Source organism: Bipolaris oryzae, assembly GCF_000523455.1.
Source record: "Bipolaris oryzae ATCC 44560 unplaced genomic scaffold scaffold_62, whole genome shotgun sequence".
Taxonomy (NCBI): domain Eukaryota; kingdom Fungi; phylum Ascomycota; class Dothideomycetes; order Pleosporales; family Pleosporaceae; genus Bipolaris; species Bipolaris oryzae.
The window spans coordinates 43,939-69,503 of NW_006911338.1; the positions used below are offsets into that span (position 1 = coordinate 43,939).

General features: G+C 50.3%; 7 protein-coding genes across 7 annotated transcripts; 3 read left to right on the forward strand and 4 right to left on the reverse strand.

Annotated features, from left to right (window-relative positions):
* Window positions 1-334: 334 nt before the first annotated feature.
* On the reverse strand, window positions 335-1,057 carry COCMIDRAFT_95020 (uncharacterized protein; the record flags this gene model as incomplete). Its single annotated transcript, XM_007689645.1, has 3 exons — window positions 335-631; window positions 726-908; window positions 962-1,057. 3 exons carry the CDS (start codon window positions 1,055-1,057, stop codon window positions 335-337), a joined length of 576 nt encoding a protein of 191 aa, XP_007687835.1.
* A 707-nt stretch (window positions 1,058-1,764) lies between these two features.
* COCMIDRAFT_94990 (uncharacterized protein) lies at window positions 1,765-1,989 on the reverse strand (the record flags this gene model as incomplete). The annotated part of the gene is made up of 1 exon (XM_007689646.1): window positions 1,765-1,989. The coding sequence occupies one exon, from the start codon at window positions 1,987-1,989 to the stop codon at window positions 1,765-1,767; it is 225 nt and encodes a 74-aa protein (XP_007687836.1).
* Window positions 1,990-6,313: 4,324 nt separating this feature from the next.
* On the forward strand, window positions 6,314-7,120 carry COCMIDRAFT_95051 (glycoside hydrolase family 11 protein; the record flags this gene model as incomplete). Its single annotated transcript, XM_007689647.1, has 3 exons — window positions 6,314-6,603; window positions 6,658-6,897; window positions 6,955-7,120. 3 exons carry the CDS (start codon window positions 6,314-6,316, stop codon window positions 7,118-7,120), a joined length of 696 nt encoding a protein of 231 aa, XP_007687837.1.
* A 499-nt stretch (window positions 7,121-7,619) lies between these two features.
* COCMIDRAFT_94913 (uncharacterized protein) lies at window positions 7,620-9,383 on the reverse strand (the record flags this gene model as incomplete). Its single annotated transcript, XM_007689648.1, has 1 exon — window positions 7,620-9,383. The coding sequence occupies one exon, from the start codon at window positions 9,381-9,383 to the stop codon at window positions 7,620-7,622; it is 1,764 nt and encodes a 587-aa protein (XP_007687838.1).
* Window positions 9,384-11,531: 2,148 nt separating this feature from the next.
* Window positions 11,532-15,840, forward strand: COCMIDRAFT_94927 (glycoside hydrolase family 18 protein; the record flags this gene model as incomplete). The annotated part of the gene is made up of 5 exons (XM_007689649.1): window positions 11,532-11,714; window positions 11,767-12,635; window positions 12,744-13,490; window positions 13,641-14,272; window positions 14,414-15,840. Coding segments are annotated over 5 exons (3,858 nt in total), but the record flags the coding sequence as incomplete, so codon positions are not given.
* A 572-nt stretch (window positions 15,841-16,412) lies between these two features.
* Window positions 16,413-19,505, reverse strand: COCMIDRAFT_94969 (uncharacterized protein; the record flags this gene model as incomplete). The annotated part of the gene is made up of 1 exon (XM_007689650.1): window positions 16,413-19,505. One exon carries the CDS (start codon window positions 19,503-19,505, stop codon window positions 16,413-16,415), a length of 3,093 nt encoding a protein of 1,030 aa, XP_007687840.1.
* A 482-nt stretch (window positions 19,506-19,987) lies between these two features.
* On the forward strand, window positions 19,988-25,404 carry COCMIDRAFT_5178 (uncharacterized protein; the record flags this gene model as incomplete). The annotated part of the gene is made up of 3 exons (XM_007689618.1): window positions 19,988-20,364; window positions 20,430-24,795; window positions 24,847-25,404. 3 exons carry the CDS (start codon window positions 19,988-19,990, stop codon window positions 25,402-25,404), a joined length of 5,301 nt encoding a protein of 1,766 aa, XP_007687808.1.
* Window positions 25,405-25,565: the final 161 nt, after the last annotated feature.

A 25,565-nucleotide genomic window follows, 5' to 3' on the forward strand; every position in this document is an offset into this window, starting at 1 on the left:
CGCACATATTCCTGCAGTGTGTTTAACTATTCTAAGTAACCTTATCGATGAACTTGCATGTTGACATAGGTAGAAGCCTGTGAACGTATGTACAGTGTCTTGTTTAACTGACATAAATCTCAGCATGAACTAGGGATGTCCCTACCATTGAAGCGGTAAACGAAGTGTAGTCTTATCCAACATCAGGTTCATCGAATTCTATCCTGAGTAATCCACATTCACGCTCATGAGTAGCCCGTCACCCCTCCCAAGAATCACTACGAGCATTTAGTAAACAGTAGCCTAATCGAATCAACTATACCAACAACAGCCTTTATTTAGCAATACCCTCCCCCTACGCCACATCCTCCACCCGTACAACCGTCGCAAACACATCCGCCAACTCCGCCAACGCCACCCTCTTCACCTCCTCCCCGCTCACCCCGGGAATATCCCGATCCCCAATCGCCTCCTCTGCAAGCAGCACTTCATACCCCTTCTGAAACGCCTCCCGTGCGGTCGTCGACACGCACACGTGCGCCATGTAGCCTGTCAAAACAAGCTTCTTGACACCCATGCTCTGCAGCGTTTCGTGTAGAGTGGTCTGCTCGAAGGCGCCGGGGTATTGTTTCCAGATTGTTGGTTCAGTTTCCTTCGCAGCGAGTTAGCTCTTCCGTGGTGATGGTATGCAAGATGGAGTGGGGGTTGGTGGGGGGAAGGAAGGTGGGAAGGGGGGGATAAATTACTTGTGCGGTGAGTTCCTGGAATTCATCGGCGAGATGGGTACCAGGTGTGAATACGGGGGCGCCGTCGTCTTCCTTGTGCAGGATGTGGATTATTTTTCCGCCGGCTTTGCGGTATTTGGCGAGGAGGTCTGCGATGGCTTTTCCGCTTTCCGCGGCGTTGGTCACTTTGAGTTTGCCGGAGGCCTTTTTGGTTGTTAAGTTTGCGGTTCTGCTTCACTGCGGGGTAGGGGATGTACATATTCATTTTGCGCGTCGATGATGAGGAGCGCGGAGTCGCTGGTGGATGCGGTGGACGGTGGAATTCCGACAATTTCACGGAAGCTTGGTGCCATGTTGACTGTGCGTCTTGTTTGTTCGTCTGGTGTTGTAAATGGTGATGGTAGTGAACTCGAAAGGTACTATACAGAGTCAGGATATAGACAGGCTATCCTTGGGTTAAAGTGTTCTAGTTGTATAAGAGGCGTTCTATAGTCAATTAAGTGGTTGTTGCCGAGGCATATAGATATCGGCATATGCCGGCGGAATGATTAACAAAAGGCATCCCGCAGTGGGGTGCTTGCATGACGCGATGATGAGCCTCCGGCCCAATGGGATTTGCTCATCCCGTGTCGCTCTTTGCAATATTGGGATCCCCAGTATAAATCTTGTTTGTGTGATTCGTACACTCGATCTGATATTCCAAGAAGAAAAAATCTATCTTCATGAGATGAGTGCGATGCCAGACTGTGATAAACCGTTCATTTTTTTCTTATAGTGACGGTTTGTTAATGTGCGTAGTGTAGCCATACAAGTCGCATGAATTGGAACAAATATTCATCCAAAAAAAACAGCCGTCTTGCTAAAGTAATCGCAAGTAACATATCGATTAAAAATATTTCCAGACAAATTGGGTAGACTACATACGATACAATGTCCATCCTCTCAACCCACCACAAACTATGCACGGTATCTTCCATGTCAACACCAAAACTCCGCCGCCATCTTCGCTATCAACGTCAGCTAGATACTCATTCCTCTAGTAACATGCCATCTTACCTTATCAAAGATACGTCCTACCCCCCGGCGCCTGCTCCCTAATCTCCTTCAGCAATCTCCCATGCTCCTCAATCGCCTTGCGACTCGTCTTCTGCGCCTCGCCCTGACGCAGCGCATACGAGTACCAAGTTTTGAAGCAGTCTTTCTGGTGGGCAGTCGGGTAGCGTACACCCTTTGCACGATGGGCTTGGAGGACTGCGTGTTCTAGGGTGCGAGTTGCGGCGGGCATGGCTAAGGTTTGTAATTGAGGTATTGGGATTGCACAATTATTCAAATATCAATGGCTCGAAGATTTATTGATGGGAAGAAGAGGTAGGGAGAGCTTGGGACACGAGATCTCAGTGTAGATGTGGAGTGTAGATGGGGATGTGAAAGTGGTTGATCACGTGACTGGTATGGCTTTTGACAACGGGGTACCTTGCAATCTTCTTGTCAACAGAATCGAATCCGTTGCGCGACGGCGGGTATTTAAGGCAAAGGGGAGAAGAAAAGAAGAGAAGTAAAAAAATTCCGGGGAAAGTGAGCTGACCGAACCATCGTTTTGATCTTTTTCCCTCACTTTTCGGCTCTCCGCGATCGTCTCCGCATTTCTCGTACAGCGCCAGTCGTGCGCATCCGCACGGGGAAGGAGGAGGCGTCGAACCCATTTCCCATTATCCCCGATCCCAGCAAGCAAAGTATGTGCCCGGGGGATTTGGGATTGGACGAGCAAGGTCAAACTCCGAAAGGCGGACCATATACAGCACACAACATCTTTTTTTGTCCGAAATTTCGCAACGAAGCCCTGAAGCAGAAAAACAGTCATCCCAAAGCTGCAAAATCCCGAGCCTCTGGTAGGATTTCGCAAAGTATCCTCGAAGTGGAAATAATGGCTTTCGTCTCAATGGGTGTGTCAAGCGCTCGCTCAGCAGAGCATGTTGGTTTATCGGGAAAGAACGGGACGGGTTGCGTTTGATAGGGCAGACAGCGCTGTGAACGCGTAGATCAGGGTCGCTTATCTTTGGGGAAGATGGAGAGTTTGGCACCGGTGGGATGGATCAAAACGCGGGGTAAGGAGTAAGTGCGCCGAAGATCACTGCACTGGCATCGGCGGTGTGTGAGAGGTGCAGCATCGACAAAGAGAGTGCGGATATCGACGGAGTGATTAGAAGCGCAGCATCGACGCTGAGACTGTAGATGCGCATCTTCGGTGTTGATGCGATGAATGTGGTGTTGGTATCTGATAAGAGTATCGTGTCATTAGAATACCGCAAAAGAGATAGAGAGACAGAGAGTAAGGAAACAAAGTACGTACCATCAATTCTCCCAACCAACAGGCTGAGTCGGCGCAGCATACCTTAAATCACACTACAAACGCCGTACTCCGCGTACCTGAGTCCAGAAGCAAGACCGTTTGCTGTGTTCCCTCCCCCCCAAACTGTAATCCAGGCATCCGTTTAGCAACCATTTAACAGTGGCGTGACCAATCCATCTTTGCCCCATCAAGGCTAAATCCGAAATGTCGCCACCCACCCACTCATCCTCGTCATTCGGACACCGATACCCTGCAAAAAGACTCCGAGGACCCCGTTTTGTCATCAAGAACAACAACAACAACAACAGCAAACTCCGAGGAAGCTATCAATCCCAGGGAAGGGATGAAACAATAAGTGTACCACTTACGACGATAAGCGAGATTTGGTGTAGATAAGGGTATGTTGGGAGTATTTTGTTCTGGTTTTATATGAAAGTTAGATTGGGGTAATGTAGGTGGGAGGGTGGTGGCCCGTTGAACCGTGCGTAGTGTATGTCACGTGGAGGTGATGGTGGGTGGTGCTGAGTTTTGAGAACGACATGCGATGAGAGGGGTTTGTGATATGAAGCGTTGAGTTCTGTGGCTGTTGTCTTGTATGAAACTTGAAATCATGATGATTGCGGTAATGTTGGAATCAACGCCGCTTGTCGCATTCGCATGGTCTCTGTGGTATTCTCTCTCAACAGAGTTCAGTGTTCAGTGTTCATTGTGGAGTACGCTTTGAAACGGTCCGACTTAACTTCAAACCTGCGTTCTGGTTGTTAGAAAGTATGTCGATCGTACCTGCCTTGTGGAGTAGATCGAGCGACACAGATATTGTAGATTACTTCACAACATGATCTGATATCAGCTTCATAGCCTGATATCCGATGACCTTGGTGACATGTGTGATCTCTAAGATTTGCCCACAATTGAGGGCAAACCCACCAGGGGTACGGAGAACTCATCTGATAGTGTCTCAGTCGATTTAGTCACAAGGCTACAAGTCTAATTACAGTTTCCCTTATGGTATGATGACAAGACGGTAGAAGTCTGATGGCGAGTGTTTTTCAATTATCCCCACTGTATATCCGTCGAGAATGACGAGATATCCTGTGTCGTTCTATGACTGTTGCCACTCAATCAGGACCGAATTTTAATAAAGCGCGCCCAACAAGAAAAAGCAACAAGCCTGACAGAATAATCACGCAGGCAGCTGACACCTGCGGTGTAAGATGGCGAGAAAAGGAGCTTTGAGGGGAAACTTGCGCAAGGTGCTCAGTCTCGATGGCGTCAACTAAATACCTTCTTGCGAGATCGCGACGAAACGATGAGAATCTCTAGAAAATGCTCTACTTTCCAGACCCATACTTGAGTCTCAGATACCGCAGGCGAGCATACCATATCGCCTCTCATCGAATCAAAACCAAGCCACGACTGCACTGCCTCATCTGGCAAAAGTGACACGCCACTATTGCCCTCAAGCCGGCTAAACAGAAATACAGAAATAAGAGTTCAAGTCGGGTAGCAGGGGCGACATGTTAGGCAGACTATATTGAAGTCATCAGAATCAAGCCCCGAGACGGGAAATGAGGTCCTGTATGCCCTATTTTGCCGCCTGGTAGTCATGAGGTTACACAGCACACGGAAAACGTGGGACTAGGATGTGTTTTTCTTGCTGCAAAACGTGGAAAGTGGCGCGAGATGTTTGATCAGTGAACGGAGTTCGTATCCGGAAGAGAGATTGAGAGGGAGAGACAGACCAATCTTGGATCACCTTGTTCAGCAATATGTTTTCTAACCTGGTCCCTGTTTCCTGCACGTAGCGATTGCCTTTCTTGTCATTCTGAATTTTGTGATTTTGATTTCTTTTCCTTTACCTCTGTGCCTATGTGGAAATGCATTATGTTAATATGTCTCCACAGCCCCCAGTTTGCTCCGTGCGTGTTTTCTTTTTCCTTTTTCTTGTGAAACTTTAAATCTTTTGTCGTTGCCGAGTTTCCGGACGAAAACGGTCACACAAGACCCGCTCTCTTAGTAATGCTATAATTTCCCAAAATAGCTTTTCTTTCGTCCAATTTCAGAGACAACGCGTCTTAGTAGATCTGAAGCAACGTGATTTCAAATGTCTTCAGATCGAATTCATGAAACAAAAGAATCGTCCGGTGGTTTCAATAGTCCGTAAGGTGACCTATTGTAGTCGAATACTAGCACAGGCTAATTTCCAAGTCCGCCCACACCCGCCATGTCGATGGGTGTGGAGCCGCCCGATCTTGGCGGGGAACCGGGGTGCAGTAGTCTGGATGACGTCCTCCTATAGTTAACCTACGTATAGTGACCTAGTGTCGATAGTGCTTCTGAACCTTCCCAAACGAGTTGGATATCCGGATAACGCTGTGGAGGATTGAAGGCAGTCTCCAAGCACGCCATGTGCGATTCTGCACAATTACCGATGACTATGGGATTTGTTGTCTTATCTGCCCAATTTGGGCATATCCTTTTCTCCGCCAATTCTTGTGATTCGTTCCAAAACCTTTTCTCCGTTAACTCGCCCACATGTCGACCCACTTCTGCACTCCACGTCTCTTCTCCGCCCAAGATATCCACCGCGCTTGGCGTGTCGTAGTGGAAGCGGTAGAAGTGCCGGCTCCTATATATCTTGGCAGGACGTGTTCAACCGGTGGTAAACTGAAAGATTGCCGAGATTTCCCGCCTGGAGCCTTCTGTGTCCCGTCACGTGCGATACTACCCCTGATAGATACATCGTGTATGCATGTTTAGCCCGATTGAAGTTCTTCTTGAGCTGTGAAAGGATATGGGGAGTGTGGGGTAGGGTGTCTGCCCTTATTTCTGTGGCGTTCCTTTATATTAACGTCCTCGAAACCCGGTTCAAACAGCGCGTAAAACCCGGGTACAGCGATGTTATTTTAATTATGTTATGCAGATTTACGCAAGGGCTACGGATCTTTTTGATCACCCCGTGGTGGCTGTTGCTGCCGAAACTGGATGTCGATCCGTGCATGTTCCCTATGTGTCTCGACTTGGTCATTGTGGCCGCCGCTTAGGGCGAGCTTGTCAAAGTGAGAGGTTCCAACCCACCACCAATGTGTACACCATCACGAATAGAGACAGTGCGCGAGATGAGACCTCATGACCCCAAGTGCCATTTCATCCTGCGATTCAGGCTCAACTATTACTCGGCGTAGAGATATAAGTTGATAGCTGCTCCCAGTCAGTAGCATCACTGCATCCAGCACAGATCAGCAATACTCAACACAAGATGGTTTCTTTCAAGTCTCTGCTTCTCGCCGCTGTGGCTACCACCAGCGTTCTCGCTGCTCCCTTCGACTTCCTTCGTGAGCGTGACGATGCCAACGCGACTGCTCTCCTTGAGAAGCGTCAGTCTACTCCCAGCTCCGAGGGATACCACAATGGATACTTCTACTCGTGGTGGACTGATGGCGGTGGCTCTGCCCAGTACACCATGGGTGAGGGAAGCAGGTACTCCGTGACCTGGAGGAACACTGGCAACTTTGTTGGTGGCAAGGGATGGAACCCTGGAAACGGCCGGTAGGTTGCAAAGACTGTTTATTGATGAGGACTTTTACTGATGTGACTTCGTAGTGTCATCAACTACGGTGGAGCCTTCAACCCCCAGGGCAACGGGTACCTCGCTGTGTACGGATGGACCCGCAACCCGCTTGTCGAGTACTACGTAATTGAATCCTACGGAACCTACAACCCTAGCAGTGGAGCCCAGATCAAGGGTAGCTTCCAGACTGATGGTGGTACTTACAACGTTGCCGTCTCCACCCGTGTCAACCAGCCCTCCATTGACGGAACAAGGACCTTTCAGCAGTACTGGTAAGTCATTTTTGCTGTCTGATTCCACAAAAGTGTAGATGTTGACTATTATGATAGGTCTGTCCGCACCCAGAAGCGTGTCGGTGGAAGCGTGAACATGCAGAACCACTTCAACGCTTGGTCTCGCTATGGCTTGAACCTTGGCCAACACTACTACCAGATTGTCGCTACTGAAGGTTACCAGTCTTCTGGAAGCTCTGACATCTATGTGCAGACTCAGTAGATGAGTTGTTGTCTGTGAAACGAGAAACTAGCGGACGAGAGTAGACAAGAATCGTGCCTCAGATAGCTGTGGGCAGATTGGAGAAGGAGAGACGTGTTGAATTTCCTGTACCTAGAAACATGTCAAGTCATTCGCTATAAAACCTTTCGTTCTCAAATTTGTTCTCTGCACAGTAGCTGAGCATTTTGTCGTGGTTCAGCGAAATCAGCTAGAATTTAAGTGAGGTACAAAACGAAAATCATGAAGTAGCTGGCATGATGAAGGCGCGATAGCACTTTGCCCGATCGGGTGCGCTAATGTGTTGATTTCACCGGGGCGCCGGACGATCGTTTGTTGTATAACTGACTCATGGAGGCTTATATTACAGGTCGTCTTAGTCTCGTAGCCATCGAGTGCTTGTGTGTGTTCCACGTAGCTAACACATGTATGTTGACTGACCGAGAGGTTTTCTCTTCTCATCTATCAACAAGCAACCGTGTACTGCTCTTGCTTGACAACTTCACATTTTATTGAAGACATTCGTTCCGGTCATATATTGCTCCGTGCCCTCTCTCATCCTGCCTTCAGTCTCCATATCATAACTGTCCTCGGTGACAATCAACTCGTCAGCCAATCCTTCCAACAGTACGCTATTTTGCGCCTCAGCCTCGGCCATGAGGTCGAAGCTTTCTCCAGATTCACTGCCGGCCTTTTCAAAAACGTCAAGACCGCCATCGAACCAACGTGCCTGCTCACCGATCCAGTCAACACCACCTGTACGGCGACTTCGGCGTAAGACTTCCTTCTCTTCAAGAGGCAGCAAGGGTAGATCAGCCTTGGGTGGCAGAATGGTGCGGCGGTGCCAAGCACCAAGGAACATGCCTTCAGGATCAACTTCGTTGCGGACACGATTGTATTCATCAAGGTCGTCACCATACACTGACGAGAGATAGTTGTAATCGACGGATTGAAAGTTCTTTGCCCAATGAGGTCGGCCATTGTACTCTTTCATCAAGTGCTCAAAAGCTTCGTAATAGCGTTCTCTGCAAGGGGGATCCTGGCCATAGGGACGATACAGTGTGGCATTGAGATACAGGGAAGGTGTATGCGCGTAAGAGGTGTCAAGGTATGGACGCGGCTCGCGATCAACAGTGTTTGCGAGACGGACTTCAATGGGAGAGTGGACGTATAGACCTTTAGTGCTGAATGGGAGACCGGAGGATTTCTCATCGCCGTGGAGCCAGTTTGTGATGCGAGTTAAGGCCTCGGGGCCTTTTTCGAGAGGAATGCTCCATTCGTTGACGAACTGAGAGTAGAGACAGTTCATGAGAAGTTCAGTACGTTGTTCACCGACGGCAGAGATGACGGCCCCATCTTTGAAACCGTATTGCATGCCGAAGACGAACCATTCTACCCAGGGCAGGAAACGTGGGACGTATTGCGATATCCAGAGTAAGATATGATAGGTATGATAGCCAACACTACCACCGTACCAGTTGTATTCGGGTGCCCGGTGTGCTTTTTCCGTCTTGTCTGCACGCCATACAACCGCGCGCTTCATATACGGTAGCCACCATACTCTGACGAATTCATTGGAAGTCCACAGTCCGTTGTTCCAATCTGCCAGGACATCTTCAATAGGTCGAATGGTCTGTACCCATTCAATATTGTTCGCCTCAACCATTTGGAATTCGATCTCGACAATTATACCCAACGCACCCAAAGATACCAATGCAGCTCGGAAGAGGTCGGGGGATTGTTGCGGAGAACAACGAACAGCTTGCCCATTGGCCAGTACTATGCGCAAACTCTGAACGCGGTCCGAGAGTAATCCATGGCTATATGAGCTACCATGTGTCGCTGTGCCAATGGCTCCGGCCAGAGACTGAACGTCGATAGAGCCCAAGTTTGGCATGGTCAAACCGTAAGATTTTGCCTGGAGATTCAAATTGTGCATGCGTATTCCAGCCTGAATTGTCATTGTTCTACGCTCCTTGTCGACCTTCAAGATCTGGTTGAAGTCATCAAGGTTGATCATCCATGATGAAGTACATGTTAGGTCCGAAGGTGAATGTCCACATCCTACAGTAACAACCCGTCTCCGCATGCGACGTGCGAGATTGACGACTTTTTGAACCTCCTCGAGACTCTGGGGACGGATGTAGAGCTCCGGTCGCGAGTGGAAGGTTCGGGCCCATGTGTGGTGGATGTGGGAGTGGGATGCACGGAAAGGGACGCCGGGATCGGTACGGTCGAGCTCTATGGAGAGACGCGGTGGCATCATGACGCCCGGTATACCGCCAGCAGGAGGCGAGTGCGCCATGTTGGTGGTGCTCAAGAATATAAACTCATGAGATACGATGGTGGCGTACAGTAGACAGAGTCGAGATCGAAAGACTAGTAAATGACGTTAGCGCGACCCCGCCATGCAGGAACATGCCAAGACATAGACTGATAGTGATGTGTGTGCGCTGTACGCCCTAGTTCTGGGTTCTGAAGATGATGGCGCGGAAGAACTTCAGCACGGCAATAAAATGAGGCTGGCTATTACAAATCTAGCTCGCCCACAGCTGAAATACCAGACGGCGCCTTGTTGATCGGCTCTTATAGCGGCTCTGATTGAGAATTTGCATCTTACAAGAACGATTCACTGTATCTCATTGCAAACATTACCAAGAGCTGATTTACGCCACAGGTATTAGATGTCGCTCGTACAATCTTTTTGATGTCAGATGTAGCGAATTGAGGACGATTGCCCCGCCGTTGACCAATCAATCACGTGAAGGACTTTCAGAATTTAGCGCGTTTGTAGCGCGTCACCAGTAGCGGGGCCGCAGTGCCAGCCCGACATCATCCTGTGGTTTTGACTTTGACATCGTCCTTCTGTCCAGGCTCGAGCATCTAAGTTGGGATCCGACATGAAGACCATAATTTCGGCTCGGTAGCTTGCATTAGCACTCAGTTGGTGGAAACTTGATAATGCGGAGTCAGCGTGCAATCTTCAAACAAGCAACGTGTTTGTCTATGGCATGATTGCTCCTAAGTGGGTAAAGTTTGTCGCTGAGGAAGAATCATTTTTTATACTAACAAACATAATATTACACCTACTACTGTTTCATAACAGCATAAGAAGCGGGCAATCAGACCAAACTCGAACTTTCAAATCCCTCAAATAGTCAATATATCACTGTCTTATATATCGACATAACTGCAGATGGATATGCCGCGCATCTCTGATCTTGTTTCATGCTTTTTTTTGCTATTATTGTTCGAAGGCGATAGCCTTTCCATCCAGCAGTTTCTCCATCCACTTCCAGGGTTGTCAGAATACTGTATAAACTCATATAGCATGGTCGAGGATTAGGTTGATGGGGGGATGAAGCGCTAGCTAAGCACATCGCTGCGCCGTTTTGCCAGACCGTTTTTCCAATAACACCGCTAATATAATTCCCTAAATTTTAAGTTCTTTCACATACGGCCATAGATTCGAGATATTAGCGCTTCCCGTTCGCTCAGCGGTACTCAAGCTCGAAATCGGCGGATTAGTAGTCAGGTGGGTGACCACTGGCGAATCCCCGCTGTCGTATGTTTTTTATTATATTTTTTTTACTTTTTTGTATACTTGATGACTTCTTCGTGTAGTAACTTATATCATGGCAAGATGTGTGGTGCTTTGTTGCTGCTGTAGAGCTGTCTCTTGTTGGTATTGAGCTGTTATCGTGGGATCTATTTTTAGTCTAGTCCATTCGAAGACACCGAGGATTAGTAGCTGCTTGTGGTCAATTTCACAGGTGAAATCTCTCAGAGTGAAAGAGGGCAAATTTGCCTTGCCCAGTCTGAGATAAGTCTCCTAGAAGCTGTGCTGCTTAGACAAGGAGGGTAGGCCGCGTGATATGACTGTCCGCACGAGTACACTCACTCTCACCTGGTCGCGCCTTCCTGACACCCACCTTTCACTTTCACTCGCTAGCGGCTTTTCGCCCACTTTCCTAGTAATATATACCCCTCCCGCACCTCTCCAGCTTTCTCCCACAACTTCTTCCAATACAATGGTTAACTCCTTCTCTTGACACTGATTGACCCTTCTTCTGCTTTTGACTTCGACTCCGACTGACGCAGCGGTTATAACAATGCGTCTACTCATCGTTGCACTGTTTGCGCTGTTGGTGAGTTGCTTCGCTAGCAACTCTCACTCCATCGACGTCCCACCCACCCTCGATATCATCGAAGATTACTCCCAAGGTCACTCCATTATCGGCCATGACCCTCCCAAGTGCAGTGCATCAAAGCCCTGTATCGACGGTGTCTGCTGCGATGGCGATGGTATGTATCTCCTGCCAAGACTTTGTGCATTAAAGAGTATTGACGATGCTTAGGTTATTGTGATCCTCATACTGCAAAGCGTCGTATCACATACTATGCAGCATCAAACATTCGCCGACGCTCTTGCGAGCAGATCTGGCCTTTCCGCTTGAACACAACAGGGTTCACTCACATTGTCCTCGGTTTCGCTGTCTTTGACCCGAAGAATTTTACGGTTAGCATGGAGCACCCCGATGATGGAGAAATTTACAAACAGTTTCTCCATCTACCCGACAATGTTCGAAAAGGATTGGTAAGTGTTTACTCAAAACTCTCTCATGGTGCGAATATTGACTTAATTACAGGCTATCGGCGGCTGGGAAGTATCCAACGAGGGGCCAACACGCACTGCCTGGTCTGACATGTCAAGTACCAAGTCCAACCGCAAGGCATTCGTCGACTCGCTCAAACAATTTCTCGATACTTGGAATTTCACTGGCATTGAGATCCACTGGGAGTGGCCTGGTGCGTCGAATCGTGGCGGTAATCCAGCAGATACTCAAAATCAAGTTGATCTGGTTCACGAGCTGCGCGAGTGCCTCGGAAAAGATTTCACGATCTCTGTTGTTCTTCCAGCCCAAAAGGAGTATCTGAAGAACATGGCCCCGTTGAAGATGCAAAACTTCGTCGATTGGTTCACGGTTCTCACCTACGACCTCCATGGCCCTTGGGACGCCTTTATCAACAGTTTAGGTCCCAAGATCAAGCCACACACTGATCTTGCCGAAATCAACACCGCTCTGGACCTGCTCACATCCGCTAGCCTCGATCCTGCAAAAGTCAACATGGGTATTGCGAATTATGGACGTGGTTTCACTGTCGCCAACCAGACTTGCAAGTACTACGGCTGTGAGTTCACCGGCCCAAGCAAAGCTGGTAGCTGTACAAGGGAAGACGGTCTTCTCAGCGCCTGTGAGATCTCAAGGATTATTCGCGAGAAGAACCTGACCCCTCAGGTCATCTACGGTGGTGCTGGTGTCAAGGAGATCTCCTGGGCTGATCAGTGGATTGGATACGACGACAATGCTACGCTCGCGATGAAGCTGGCACTAGCAAACAAGCGCTGCCTCGGAGGCACTTCGCTTTGGGCCATCGAGCATGAATACTGCGACGGGGGATCCGGCGGGCCACACGCGCCCCCTCCAACCCAACCTAGTCTGCTGCCATCTGCCCCGTCTGCTGCTCCACCGTCTGCTCCATCTTCTGTCCAGCCTGGCCGGCCATCTTCTGCTCCGCCTAGCTTCTCGCCCTCTGCTGCACCAGGTTCATCTGCTCAACCTAGTGTACCACATCCTGCTCCATCTGGTGCTCCGTCTCCCGTTCAGCCTGGTATCTTGTCGTCTGCTCCACCAGGTTCATCCTCTCGGCCTGCTCCGCCTAGCATTCAGTCATCTATTCAGTCTGGGATGCCGTCTTCTGCTCCGTCTCCTGTTCAGCCCAGCCTCCCGTCGTCTGCTCCACCATTTCCATGCTCTGACCCTGTTCTGGCGCCCTCTGCTTCATCGTTCATTCAGCCCGCCCTACCTTCCTCTGTTCAGCCTGGCCTCCCGTCTTCTAGTTCACCAGGATCATCCGCTCGACCAGGCCTCCCGTCTTCTGTTCAGCCCAGCCTTCCGTCTTCTTCTGCGTCTCGTATTCCGTCCCCCGCCCAGCCTGGCATCCCATCTTCTGCTTCACCAGGTTCATCCGCTTCACCTAGCCTTCCTTCGTCTACTCCAACAGTGTCGGTGAATCCTGCCCCATCCTCTCTACCATCATCGATTGCCTCCACGCAGGGTCCGATTGTTCCCCAGCCACCCAAGAGCTCGATTGGACCGAATCATCCTTCCGTTGTGCCCTCAGTGTCTGAACACCCTTCATCGCAAGGATCTCCTACTCCATCTTCCGCTGTTTCGAGCAGCCAGCCAATCTCCGGATCCACGCTGAGCCATTCTGATGTCTTTTCATCAGTGCAGATACCAGGACCAATATCGCCATCGCCATCTCGATCTGCATCTCCAGCTCCATCTTCAGCTCCTACTCCGTCGTTGTCTCCATTACCGTTGCCATTGCCATCTCTATCGGCATCGCAACCTCAGAGTCAGCCTCCATCCCAGCCTGTATCACATTCTACTCCATGGACAGGGACTGGATCTACCATACTGGGAAGCTCTAGTGTATCTACTTCTGGACCTTGGAGTGGTGTCACTTCAGTGGCTAGTGTATCGGCCTCAAGCTCCTCGCGTTCTGGCTCATCTGCTACAGAGTCTTCCGTCACGGCCATCATCCCTATCGTTCCCTCTGTCACGAACATTGTCCCTCCAGTTTCCTCTGCTCCTGTGTCCTCCGCTGTTTGGCCAGGTAGCTCTACAGGGCCTTCTGCCACGGCAATCGTTCCTGTCGTTCCCATCCTTCCAAGTGGAGCTACGTCTTTAGCAACGCCCACCACTCAAGTTGGGTCGTCTCCAGCTGTGGGTAGTTCGTGGGCAGGTCTCCCAAGTGGTTCGGGTCAGGTCCCATCCTCGGTCCCGCTTCCCTCTGGCAGTTCGGCAGAACAGTCGCCTCCTCACAGCGGCTCGAGCCTGGTTATCTCCTCTTCGCCTCTAAGAAGCTCACTAATGCAGTCCTCAGGTGGTGAGACAGCCATTCGTCCTCCGAATTCCGTTCAGGGTAGCAATACCCCGACTGGAATCGTTGTCCCATCTAAAGCCACTACTGCTCCGCCGGTTGTTATCGTCAGCTCCACTTCCAGCTCCGCTAAGCCGTCGCCCACTATCACAGGATGTCCTAATGAGTGCCGGAACTTGGACTGGTGCAGAATCTTCTGCGTAGGTTGGGTTTTTCCGAGGCCCATCAATGTGCAGCCGCCTCATGAATGTCTACTCCCTGAGAACATCAACTGGTGTCGGGCTTGGTGGTGGGGTTTCCCTGAAAGCATCGATCACCATGACGGAGATCCAGATTCGCACTCAGACAGCGATCCAGATTGCAAGCCAAACGACTGCGTTGCCGAGTGTGCGGTGTGGCGTACTGTCACATTCTTCATGTTCAAGCGGCCCGTCTGCCCATGCGTTCCCAAGAAGTGCGACAGGGATGGTGAGAGCGATAGTCCTAGCGACAGCGACCGCGACGACCCCAAGGTCAAGCCCAAGCCAACGTCTCGTCCAAAGGAGAAGGACCCAAAGTGCAAGCTCTTCGGTTGTGGTTGCGGTTGGATGGGTCTTTCTTTTGGACCCGGATGCCCTGGACTAGAGATTGAAATCACATCTCCCTGTGGTCTTTTCGGTTGTAACCCTTGTGTTTTCTTCGGATGCCCTGGCACACAACCATCAGGTATCGTCGGTTACGATGGGTACTGTCCAGGAGGAGGGTGCGAGCCTTGTCCTCCAGAACTCTGCAGTCGCCCTGGCTGTACAATCTCTGGTGGTTGTGGGCCTAAGCCTGGGCCAGCACCGACAAAGCCGCCGAATCGACCTGACCCGGAAGACTGCGACGACAGCAAGAGGACGGTAATCACTGAACGTTTTGTATGGTGTACTGAGGGGTTCAATGTCTCTGCCCTTCCATCGAGCCTTCGAGGAACTTCTTCGACCATGGTTTCTTCGCTTTGCTTGCCAATGATCGACGCCACAGTGACCATGTGCGGTGGTGCAATGCCTGGATTTGACACGACGACTACGCAGACAGGTACTAAAACAGTCAACTCAAATGGTCCTGCTTGTACCCGGGCTCCACTCTCGCTGGACGATGACGAAGGTGACAATAGCCCGAACGACCCATTCCACACGTCCAAAACCTTTGCTAGCAACACGACTAGCATGGTCCCGTCCAAGACTTCGTTTACATTACCTAAAATAACGAAGACCTCATTCGCGCTGCCTTACCCTAGCCATGGCCCTATGGACAAGTTTGGACACTGGAAGGTGAAAATCAACCAATACATGTTCAACGACTACTCCGAAGTCAACTGGAAGCTGTACGACCCCAACGGCAACCATGCTGGTGAGCACAACGTCCACGGCAACGGAATGAAGGAGATGAAAGACTACATTCAGTCAGTCAATCGTCCCTTGGAGCACATGATGCCTTTCGGTGTTGACATGACTGTCTTAAACCCCCATGATGTCAATAAGTGTGTTGTGCACTTCTCTATCAAAAAGGACATGCCAGGCTGCGACTTCCATCAAGGCCAAGGATGCAAGCCCCAGATGACCACTGAGACTTTCACTGAGATCACTCCTTTCTTTGTTACTGTGTGTGATTACGAGTGTTTGTTCAAGGAGAAGAAGTCGCTTCTCAAGACTTCGGATCTATGGTGCCAGGACTTGAACGAGGCAGACTGGGAGCCAATGGCAAACGGCTGGAAGCGGATCTTCGAGTGTGGCTGGAAGGGGTTTTAATGGTGGTGACATGAAGGAATAAGGTTGTTTAGGTGGTGTACATAGCCGGCTGTCAAGAGAAGACGGTCTCGATAATGCGATTTCTCGAGTTTGATCTAGAACGGCATGACGCTGATGCACTAGATAGATGAAGATTTAATTTCCATACCATTGTTTTCTTTTGCACGCTCAGCCACGTTGTCCTGAATGATCCTCATAATCATGTGCTTTATCTCGAGTCGCGCCTCTTTTCTCCTTGTCATTTCCCTGAGACTATGGGCATTTGATACACTCCTCGATATACCTCAGTTCAATGCCGTCGTTACTAAATTTGCACTTGAACTTAAAATCTATAGCTATACCAGAGTCGAATGCATGATTCGGAGATCAGCACCATGTGCGCATCATGGCTCCCAGAAAGGGAAACATAGTCCAACAAACCTTGGTCCCGACATTCCCCCCTTATCACTTCGCGTATAACCACCTTTTCGGATATTGGTCGCATTGCACCTGTCTTAATCCAACGATATGATGCGAAATAAAACTTTTACAAAACATGACAAAAGCAACCGAATGACATCCATGCATCACCCTCAAACCGTCCACCCCGTCTCCCTCGCAACGCCCCAAGCCTCATCATCATCCACCTCAACAAAAACCCTCATTTCCTTCTCCACCAGCACCCTAACAACCCTCCACTTCTCCTCATCCCCAAACAAACCCCCCGCCTCCCCAAAAGCAAGCATAGCAACCTCCTTACACCACGGCAAATTCCTCAAACCCGCATAAAACGTATCTTTAACCCTCTGCCTCGCTTCCTCCAACCTAACTTCAACTTTACTCTTCTTCCCATCTCTCCTTGGCTTCTTGTTCTGCAGCTGTCGGGAATCACGCAGACGCCGCAGCTGCGCAAGTTCAAAATTGATGTAAGATTTCCACAGCGCAGGACAATTCTTCGCGCTCCCTTCGACCGCGCGTTTATACAGTGCGCGGATGGAATGTTGCGTCGAGCCTGCGACTTCTCCCCGGAGCGTCTCGTAGTGGATCGCGAATGCCCAGCCGGCTATGCTGCGGTCGTCGGTGCGCTGGAGTGCGGTATGCATTACGCCGCGGACGCGGTCGTCGATTGAGAAGCGAGATTCGTTTGCGGCGTAGAGGGAGAGCAAGATGGTGTTGTCTGGGAAGTGGGCGAGGAGGGGCTCGAGGGTTGAGCGGGTGAGGGCGGGTTTGACGATGGGGGCGTGGGTGGTGTGGTAAGTGAGGAGGCGGGATATGGATTGGGCATGGAGTTCGGCGGAGGGGGAGGAAGTCGCAGCGTGGGAGGTAAACCAGAGGGAGAGGTGGGAGTGGAGATTTAGGGCGAGAGAGGGGGAGTAGGAGCTTGTTAGGTAGAGGAGGAGAGCGGAGAGGGAGGTGCTGAGGATTGCGGTTGTGTGGTCTTGGGCGAGTAGGGCTTGTTCGCTGATTTCGGCGAGCTTTGTACGAGTACTGTCTATGAGAGTTGAGTCGGGTTGCGATTTTGAAGTTTCGGCAGGAAGGCTGCCGTGTGGTGAGACGAGTCGCCAGAGAGCTACGTTTCTCTCTCCTCTACGAAGAGCGTCCCAGACCCAGGTGTCTAGGAGTTCCAATACTTGAGGAGTCAATTCCTTCGAGTTACCGGCTTGCATAGCAAGCACCATACGAAATACCTGATCTGCCTTGTCTGAATTTCCAAGCCGAGATTCGACTAATCCATAAGCATTGTATAGACACAAGCTCGATGGCCGTGCCTTTAGTAGTCGCTTTGCTGTTTTGAAGGCCTCGTTAGGGTAGTGCCGATGTTCAAATGCAAGAAGATACTCTCCAAGAACATCGTCGCTCGATGTATCTGAGGCCACGAGTTTGAGCAGTCGTCTGATAAAATCGGTGTCTAGACCAATGCTACTGGTAGAGAAACATTGGTCAAACAATAGCTCAGTTGTCATCTGAAAACTTCTCGACGGGCAATTCGAGAAGTGCTTGAGCGTTTGTGTAAAGTTGGAAGATTCATCTCCGTTAACGGGAGACGATGACCAGTAGCGTTGCAGAAAAGGATCGGACCACCAGCTTTGCTGATGCGCGCCCGACTTTGGCATAGGAGGTAGTCCGCAAAAGCATAGAAAGGCATCCACAAGCAGTTCTGCCGGCAAATCTTCAGGGACTAGCTTCAGATATGGTGCTATATCGTCAAAGAGAATGGTATGGAAGGCATCGTCCTCCGCTATTTCATCAGATGTGCGACCTGGCATCACAAGCCGCCTTGTAGCTTCCGTTTCGCGTTTTTCGAAATCTTCAAAGAACGAGTCTGAGGAGTCTTTTTCCAACAAGGGGGCGAACTCGAGCGATGCAGGTTCGTCTTCTGGACTGTAATGCTTCCACCCTTTTGCTTGCGGCTCGCCAATGCGTGCTACCTCGCTATCCCAGAACATCTCAAATGATTCAATGGTCGCATCCCCTGCGGGCCGTAGAATACGGAACTCAAGCAAGGCTTGCCAAATTGCTACCGAGAGCTCTTGATATCCGGTTTCATACGTCATGGATGTAAGGCGCAGCAGTATGTGCAGCATGCTCGCATGTGAAATATGCTGTGTGCTTGCCGTGAGAGTTTCGATGCACTTGAAGAAGATCGCTCGGCAATCCTCGTACTTGAAAGTTGTAAATCGCGACTGCACAAAGTCAAGATACATCATCCACAGTTCAACGCTCTCTGGATGTTTTGTGAGAACGTCCTTCCATTTACTGGCCAGCTTGGCCCCATCCCATGCTCTTTCGGCCTCTTTCAAGAGCCCTTTGTACAGTTTCAGCTGGCTCTCAGGGTCTTTACTGATCTTCTTAAGGGCTTCCGTGTATATGTCGATGCGTATGTCGGCAAGATGGGCTTTGTCAGAAACTGTCAACTCCGCAGACGGCCGCTCAAGCTTCAGCATGGCCTCCTGGTGAGCGATCAGCGCCAGCCACCCTGAGACATCTTCAGGATGCTCTTTGGTGTGCCATGCCAGTCTCGAGTTGGTGCGAGTAATTTCGGCATCAAATGTAACATCAACATCAGACTCATACTGCGTATCGGGGTCAGCTGGCTCTGCAGACTTTGCCTCTTCTATTCCTCGATAGTCAAATTCCGGTGTTCCTTCGTCGTCGTCTTCATCGTCATCATCACTGTCATGGCGCTTCCTTTTGCCAGTTGTGGACAAGAGCACAAAGTCTTGGTTGAGATCTGATGCATCGCCGCCGGCCTTTACTAGACGCAGCGCACGTTCACCTGATCGCTTTGTAGATTTGTCTGTGAGCAGACGCTGTTGACGTCGGCCTGTGGCAGGCGACACATATATTTTCTTATCCGTAGATAATTCTCGGTCAATTTTCTGTCGCAATGAAAGACCCAAGACGAATCCATGGCCGTAGCGACGGTAAGGTGGGATCTCATAACGGTTCAAGGTACCATATCGTAGCACGTCCGCGTCTCCTCGTCGATCACTGAAATAGGACTTATTTGCAGACGCGTCTTTTTCCCGGATCTGTCGGCTTGGTGATTTCGACATTCTTCTGCGTTGGTGTTTTTCTTTTGATGTCTCATCAGATTTGCCATGTTGTTGGGGGTTTTTGGATGGTTCCTGAGCAGGCTTGGGCTTTGGCCGGAAGCTCGCGAAACTGGAGGTGTTCGCGCTCATTATAAGGAACGAGCATTCGACAAAATCCTTCGATACTAAGTGATAATACAAGCTAATGTCATATTACTCTTGTTTGTAGCCACGATGAAGGGTGCGAGAGACGCAGCATGAGCCGAGTGACGGTGCAAATCCAATGAGATGCTACCAGTTCAATGTCAAAATCATTTCGTTTTCCTGGAAGAAGGTGTGGATGCTGTGAACACTTGATACCTAGGACGGAGGGCCGTGTGCAATGAAGGGGAGGTAGCACGTGTCTCGGGAGTCCGATGGCGCATGTGGCTGAAGCGGCCCGCCGTAAAAACCCACTAGCGTGAAATCTTGCAAATGGTCCTTCCTCGAAATTTTGAATGCGCATCACCATCCTCAAGCTTTCCCCCCCAACCTGCCACGACAACTTCCACGCTGTTTCGCAGCGTCTTATGGCTTCCGGGATTTCCAAAAACAAACTTTGATATCTTGTGCGACACGAATAATTCCCGGAAATGGCGACAGCGCTTCAGAAACAGCTCGCGACCATCGCGGCCTCGAGCACCCACCAGCTTGACCTGCGCGCCCAGAAGGCGGCACATGGCAAATCTTTGCTATTTGATCCTAAGATCGCCGCATCGCAGTCATTTGAAAATGTCTATTTAATATGCTATGAGGGCTACCGGGAGCTATGCGCACTAGATTCAAGGTTTTTGCGCTTCTCCAAGAGTTTGTTCAGCGAGCAGAGCAAAGCCGAAGACCGCACCCAGATGACCAAGGATGAAAATGCCAAGCTCGATACCGTGCTTGAGGCCTTCATTACGCTGGTTGGCCCCCGATTGCTGCTTAAGCCAGCAGAGAAGGCGCTGGAGTGGCTTGTGAGGCGATTCCGGTACGTTGAATATCACCATCTCGCCCGCACAAGCTTGCGCTGTTGGCATGGCTAACTGCAAACAGCATCCATGAATACAATACAGAATGCCTCGTCTTCACCTACCTGCCTTACCACAACACGCCCCAATTCCTCGCCCTGTTGTCCATCCTGCCCCCGCAGCCATCGCACGCCATCCGCTTCCTCTTCCCTTACATCCAGGCCCCCACCAATGTACCCCAGCGGACCATTGCCTACACAGCCATCAATACGCCCCAATTCTTCAAGGCCTACCATTCATATGTTGCTAAAGTAGTGGAGGCAGGCCACCAGGCTGCTCACATGCTGTCCTTTTGGTCTGGAATTACTGTCGAGGCAATCTATGGCATACTGAGCAACTCAAACTCTGGCAAAAAGCATCTCCAAGACCAGAGTACTGAGAAGCTGGTCCTAGATCTACTTCCAGTTCTCAACAGCTGCATGCATGCCAAGCATGGAGCCGACACTGTACTAGCCTGTTACGCCATTGTCATTATGTTGGTGAACCAGGCAAAGGTTGGAGACAAGATTTTAGATGGCTTGATGGAGGCTGTGATTGCAGCTCATGACGAAACATCACTTCAATCTTGCCTAGGCTGCTTGGCGATCATCGCAAATGAGCGCTCAAAAGCACAGCTTCCGACCAAGGTTGCGAAGAAGGTCCTCAAGGTGCCACAACTTGTGCAAAGGCTCAAGAGTGTATCCGAGCAGTGTCAGGCCGAGCGGCTTGTACTGGGCTGCGCGCTCGGTGCACTTAACGTCAGCTCAGAGGATAACCATGCCATTTTCCATGAGCTAATCGCATCTGGTCTTATCAGCAAATCCCGCATTCAAATCGTACTGTCAGCCGTAGCCCAGCTTCTGCGCGACAGTGTGCCAGGCTCTGAAACGCATGGAGAATTACTCCAGGTTACTACCAAACTAGTCGAATCGAAGGACCTGTCATCCATGCTGCAGGATGCGGCAAAGCAGAACAATGTCGATTTGGAATCCCTTGGACTAACCATTGCGCAAACTTTTGACATTGAGGATATTCAAGAGATGGACTCTGATGAAGAGATGGTTGACGTTGATGAGACCACTGAGAAACCTGCTCTAGAGGTGCCGGAGATTACAGTTACCAGCTTCCTCGAGGCAGGGTCAGAAAATGAGTTCGCTGAGGTTGCTCATGCTTTTGAGCAGGCAGTATTGACCAAACAGGCTAAGTCATTTCTTGCTTCTGATGCACTGCACCAGGGAACTGCACTCCAGCAAACGCGCTACCTATCCTTCCTTGCCCGTGTCTGGACCAGTACCCGCCCGGTTGCCGTTCGTATCGCCGCTCTACGTGCTACAGCCTTGTCATTCGAGAAGTCGGAGGTTGCTCATACCCTGCAGAACCTTTTACCATACTTTGTCCATGCTCTCGCTGACCCCTCCCCCCTCATTCGACGGTCCGCTGCCGCCTGCATCAGTCTTTTGACGCGAAAGGCCTCTGCGAGATCAAAGGCTCAGTCGTGGGGCAAGTCGGACGTTTACGGCAAAGCTTCTAAGAACGTCTCGGAGCTGAAGCCTGAAGATGTTTACATCTTTATTGTCTCGATGCTCCAGCCAATGCTTGAGGAGTGCGTCATGGATGCACAATTCATCATTCCTGCGCTCCGAAGTATTCTCGAGGGAACGCAGTCGCAGAACCAACCTAAGCAAACTTTCAAAATGCAAACGCGAACGGCCATACTCAGTTTCTTTGCAAGTCACGCCGGCTGTACACCCTTGCTGAGAGTCCGGCTGTGTTTGCTGCCAATGTTCAACATTCGTGGAAAGGTCTCAGACACAGTCCGCACCAACTCCGTGCTTCCATTGTTGAACGAATGGTCTGGTCTTCCAATTGATGCTGTCACAAAACAGTGCAGCGGCGAAGCCATTTCTCTTGATGATGCTGAGCGCTCGCACCTGGCTGCAATAACACCGAGGGAGGCAAAGAGTGCCCAATTGTTGCAGGATATCATCTCTGGAACACTCAACAAAGAGCGAGAAGTGCTGCTAGTAGCTGCTTTTGGTCGAATTCAGGCTTCATGGTCTGCTTTCCGATCTGAATCTCGACACTCTCTTGCCCAATGCATGCTAGGCTTGGCTTTGAGTGAGGGCGACAGCTCTTTCGACAAACTCTGCAGAGAACAATCTATCGAAATCCTACGCAACGTCAATCTCGACTCTGAAATTCTTGTTACTTTCTTGGACAGCGTTCCCTCGCCCACCGCGATGCCTGGAGGGCAGCCGGCAGCGAAGCGGAGACGGACTAGCCGAAGTGAAATGGCCCGAGTCGAACTCTCTTCCCAGGATGACGTTCAAAGGCTTCTTCGAAGACTCACATTGGTACTCGAATTGGTCGAAGGATCTAACCCTGGTCAACATCCAGAGCTTTTCAAGAGCCTCTTCGGTATCTTTGCTGAAATGCAACCGCTTAAGCAACAGTCGGAATCTGAATTGGTGTACCTGCAGAGTATCATCCTCGGGTCATTAAGCCCAATTGTTAGGACACTCATGGATATGCCAGACACTGCCGACTACCAGTCAGCAGTGCGCGCAGACCTTTTGATCGACTGTATCCGACACTCCTCCAGCCCACAAGTCCAGAACAGCGCCCTGCTTTTGATTTCGAACCTTGCTTCATGGGTCCCCGATCTCATTCTGCACAACCTTATGCCTATATTCACTTTCATCGGATCTACTTTGCTCCGACAGCACGATGACTACTCAGCTCAGGTCGTTGATAAGACAATCTCCCGTGTTGTTCCACAACTGGCTGCTTCGCTTCGCTCAAAGCACAGGGACTTCATTGCTGGGGTCTCAGACTTACTGCTTAGTTTTACTGCGGCGTTCGAACACATTCCCTTGCACAGAAGGATGAAGCTGTTCGCACAGTTGGCTCGCACATTGGGCCCTGAAGACTCTCTTCCAGCCATTGTTGCTCTACTTGCCGACCGGTACCACAGCAAGGAGCAACGAAGGTTCTGCGCAGACTTGTTGCTTTACTTCGATCCCATCAATACTCTAGTCACCTTTAAGGGTTACCTTGATCTTCTCACCGATGCCACCGGGCCGAAACCACAGGTCGCAGAGATTCTCTTTGGATTGAAGGAAAAGACAAAGGATAACAAGTTTGATTCGGGAATCCAAAGCTTGCTTACATGCTTGACCGATCTGGCACTGGACGACAAGGTTAAAGCACACGTCACCAGAGCATATCGAAAGAAGGATGACCCAGAAAGGCCACGAAGGATCTTTGCAGACATTATCGAAACCACTATCCAGCTTTCCAAGAAACTGACGTCAAACTCGAAGTCGTACGCAGCATGCAGTCGTGTTCTCGCCAGTTGCTTGGATCTTTTGCCAACGACCGATCTCATCAAGTCTGCTGAGTTGCTCCTCTCCAGTGCAGACTCTCATGTGCAGGTTGCTGCAGTCAAGTCAGTTGAGCTTCGAGCAGGCACTGCCAAGCAGAATGACCGCAAGTCTGTGGAAGCACTCATCTCCTTCTTGCCTAGCGTTCAGATGCTTCTGCAACAGACATCTGAGATGGATGCGAAGATGGTCTCGGTCAGCTGCATCGACCGCATCATCGAGCGCTTCGGCAAGAAGGATGTATCCGCTGTGTCCTCAGTGGCTCAAACTATCGCCGGCCCTGAATCGTTATCAAGCAGCGATGACAGAATCCGCATCTTGTCTTTGATCTGTCTGACTTCTGTCATCGACGTCCTTGAGGATGAGGCCATCTCGCTACTGCCTACAATCGTTCCCATTGCGTTTGAGTACCTGTCAAATGCGATTGATGAAGATAAGGCTGGCCTTCACAATGCTGTGTTCACCCTACTTGCGAACATTGTCGACCGTCTGGGATACATGTTCTCGCGGGAGTACTTGGACACGGCTTTGCGGCTGTCTCAACGCTCTGCTGCTGCTGACCTAGAGGATGCTTGCGATGAAACCCGCGCTAGCTTCTACCAGAGTGTATCGCAACATCTCAGTGGACAAGAAGTCTTTTCTTCTATCAAGGCGACATGGGCAAATGCCGCCTCTCAAGGGTTCGACGCCTTGTTCGAACAGCTCCAACTTCTGCAGTCCACAATCAATGCTCAGACCAAGGCCAAACTTGTCAAGGCGAGCTCGCCGCTATTCAGCTTGTTCCTGCAAACATTCCGTATGCGGGACACTCTCCAATCGGAGACTGAAGAAGAGGTTGACGAGGAGGAGATTGAGCAACTCGAGGCCACACTGATTGAATCAGTCATCGCGATGGTTCTCAAGCTCAGTGATGCCACATTCCGACCTTTCTTCGTGCAGCTTATAGATCAAGAAGGTCTATTGCCAGCCAAGCCTCAACGTGCCATCACCTTCTACAAGTTCCTTGCAGCTTTCTTCGAAAAATTCAAGGTATGCACCTACCCAAGCCCTAATCTCTTCCAGCCACTAATTCTTACGCAGTCCCTTGTAACAAGCTACTCAAGCTACATAATCGAGCCCGCCGCCAAAGTCCTTACCCAACTCGCCAAAAACGACACAGAGGAACCCACTCGCACCGCCGTCCTCTCCGCGCTCCAAAAGTCCTTCCAGCACGACCAAGACGGCTTCTGGCAGGCCCCCTCCCACTTTGGCACTATCATGCCTCCTCTCCTGTCCCTCCTGTCCCTCCCCTCCGCCTCATCGTCTACCCCGGAAAACAACACAAACAATGTCATCCCTACCATCACCGACCTCGCCGCCGCATCCACATCCAGCATGGAGAATCACCGTGAGATGAACAGCATCTTGCTCAAGAACATGCGCAGCGAAGATCGAAACACGCGCTTGGCAACTGTGCTTTGCGAGCAGAGTCTCACGCGCAGGTTGGGCGAGGAGTGGCTGGGCTTGTTGCCGGAGATGCTACCGTTTATTAGTGAGCTCATGGAAGATGATGATGAGATTGTTGAACGCGAGTGTCAGCGGTGGAAGAATGGGATGGAGGAGATTCTTGGGGAGAGTTTGGAGGGCATGTTACAGTAGTGGTATATTTGAAGCGTTATATGCAAGGGAAAAAAGGGGAATGGGAAGTTATACATTGTTTGACTAGATTTTTGGTGTGTGCATGTTCAAGTACCTTTGAAAACCATGGATGGCAAAAAAAAAAGGGGGGGGGGGGGGGAAGAAACGAATGAAGAATTGAA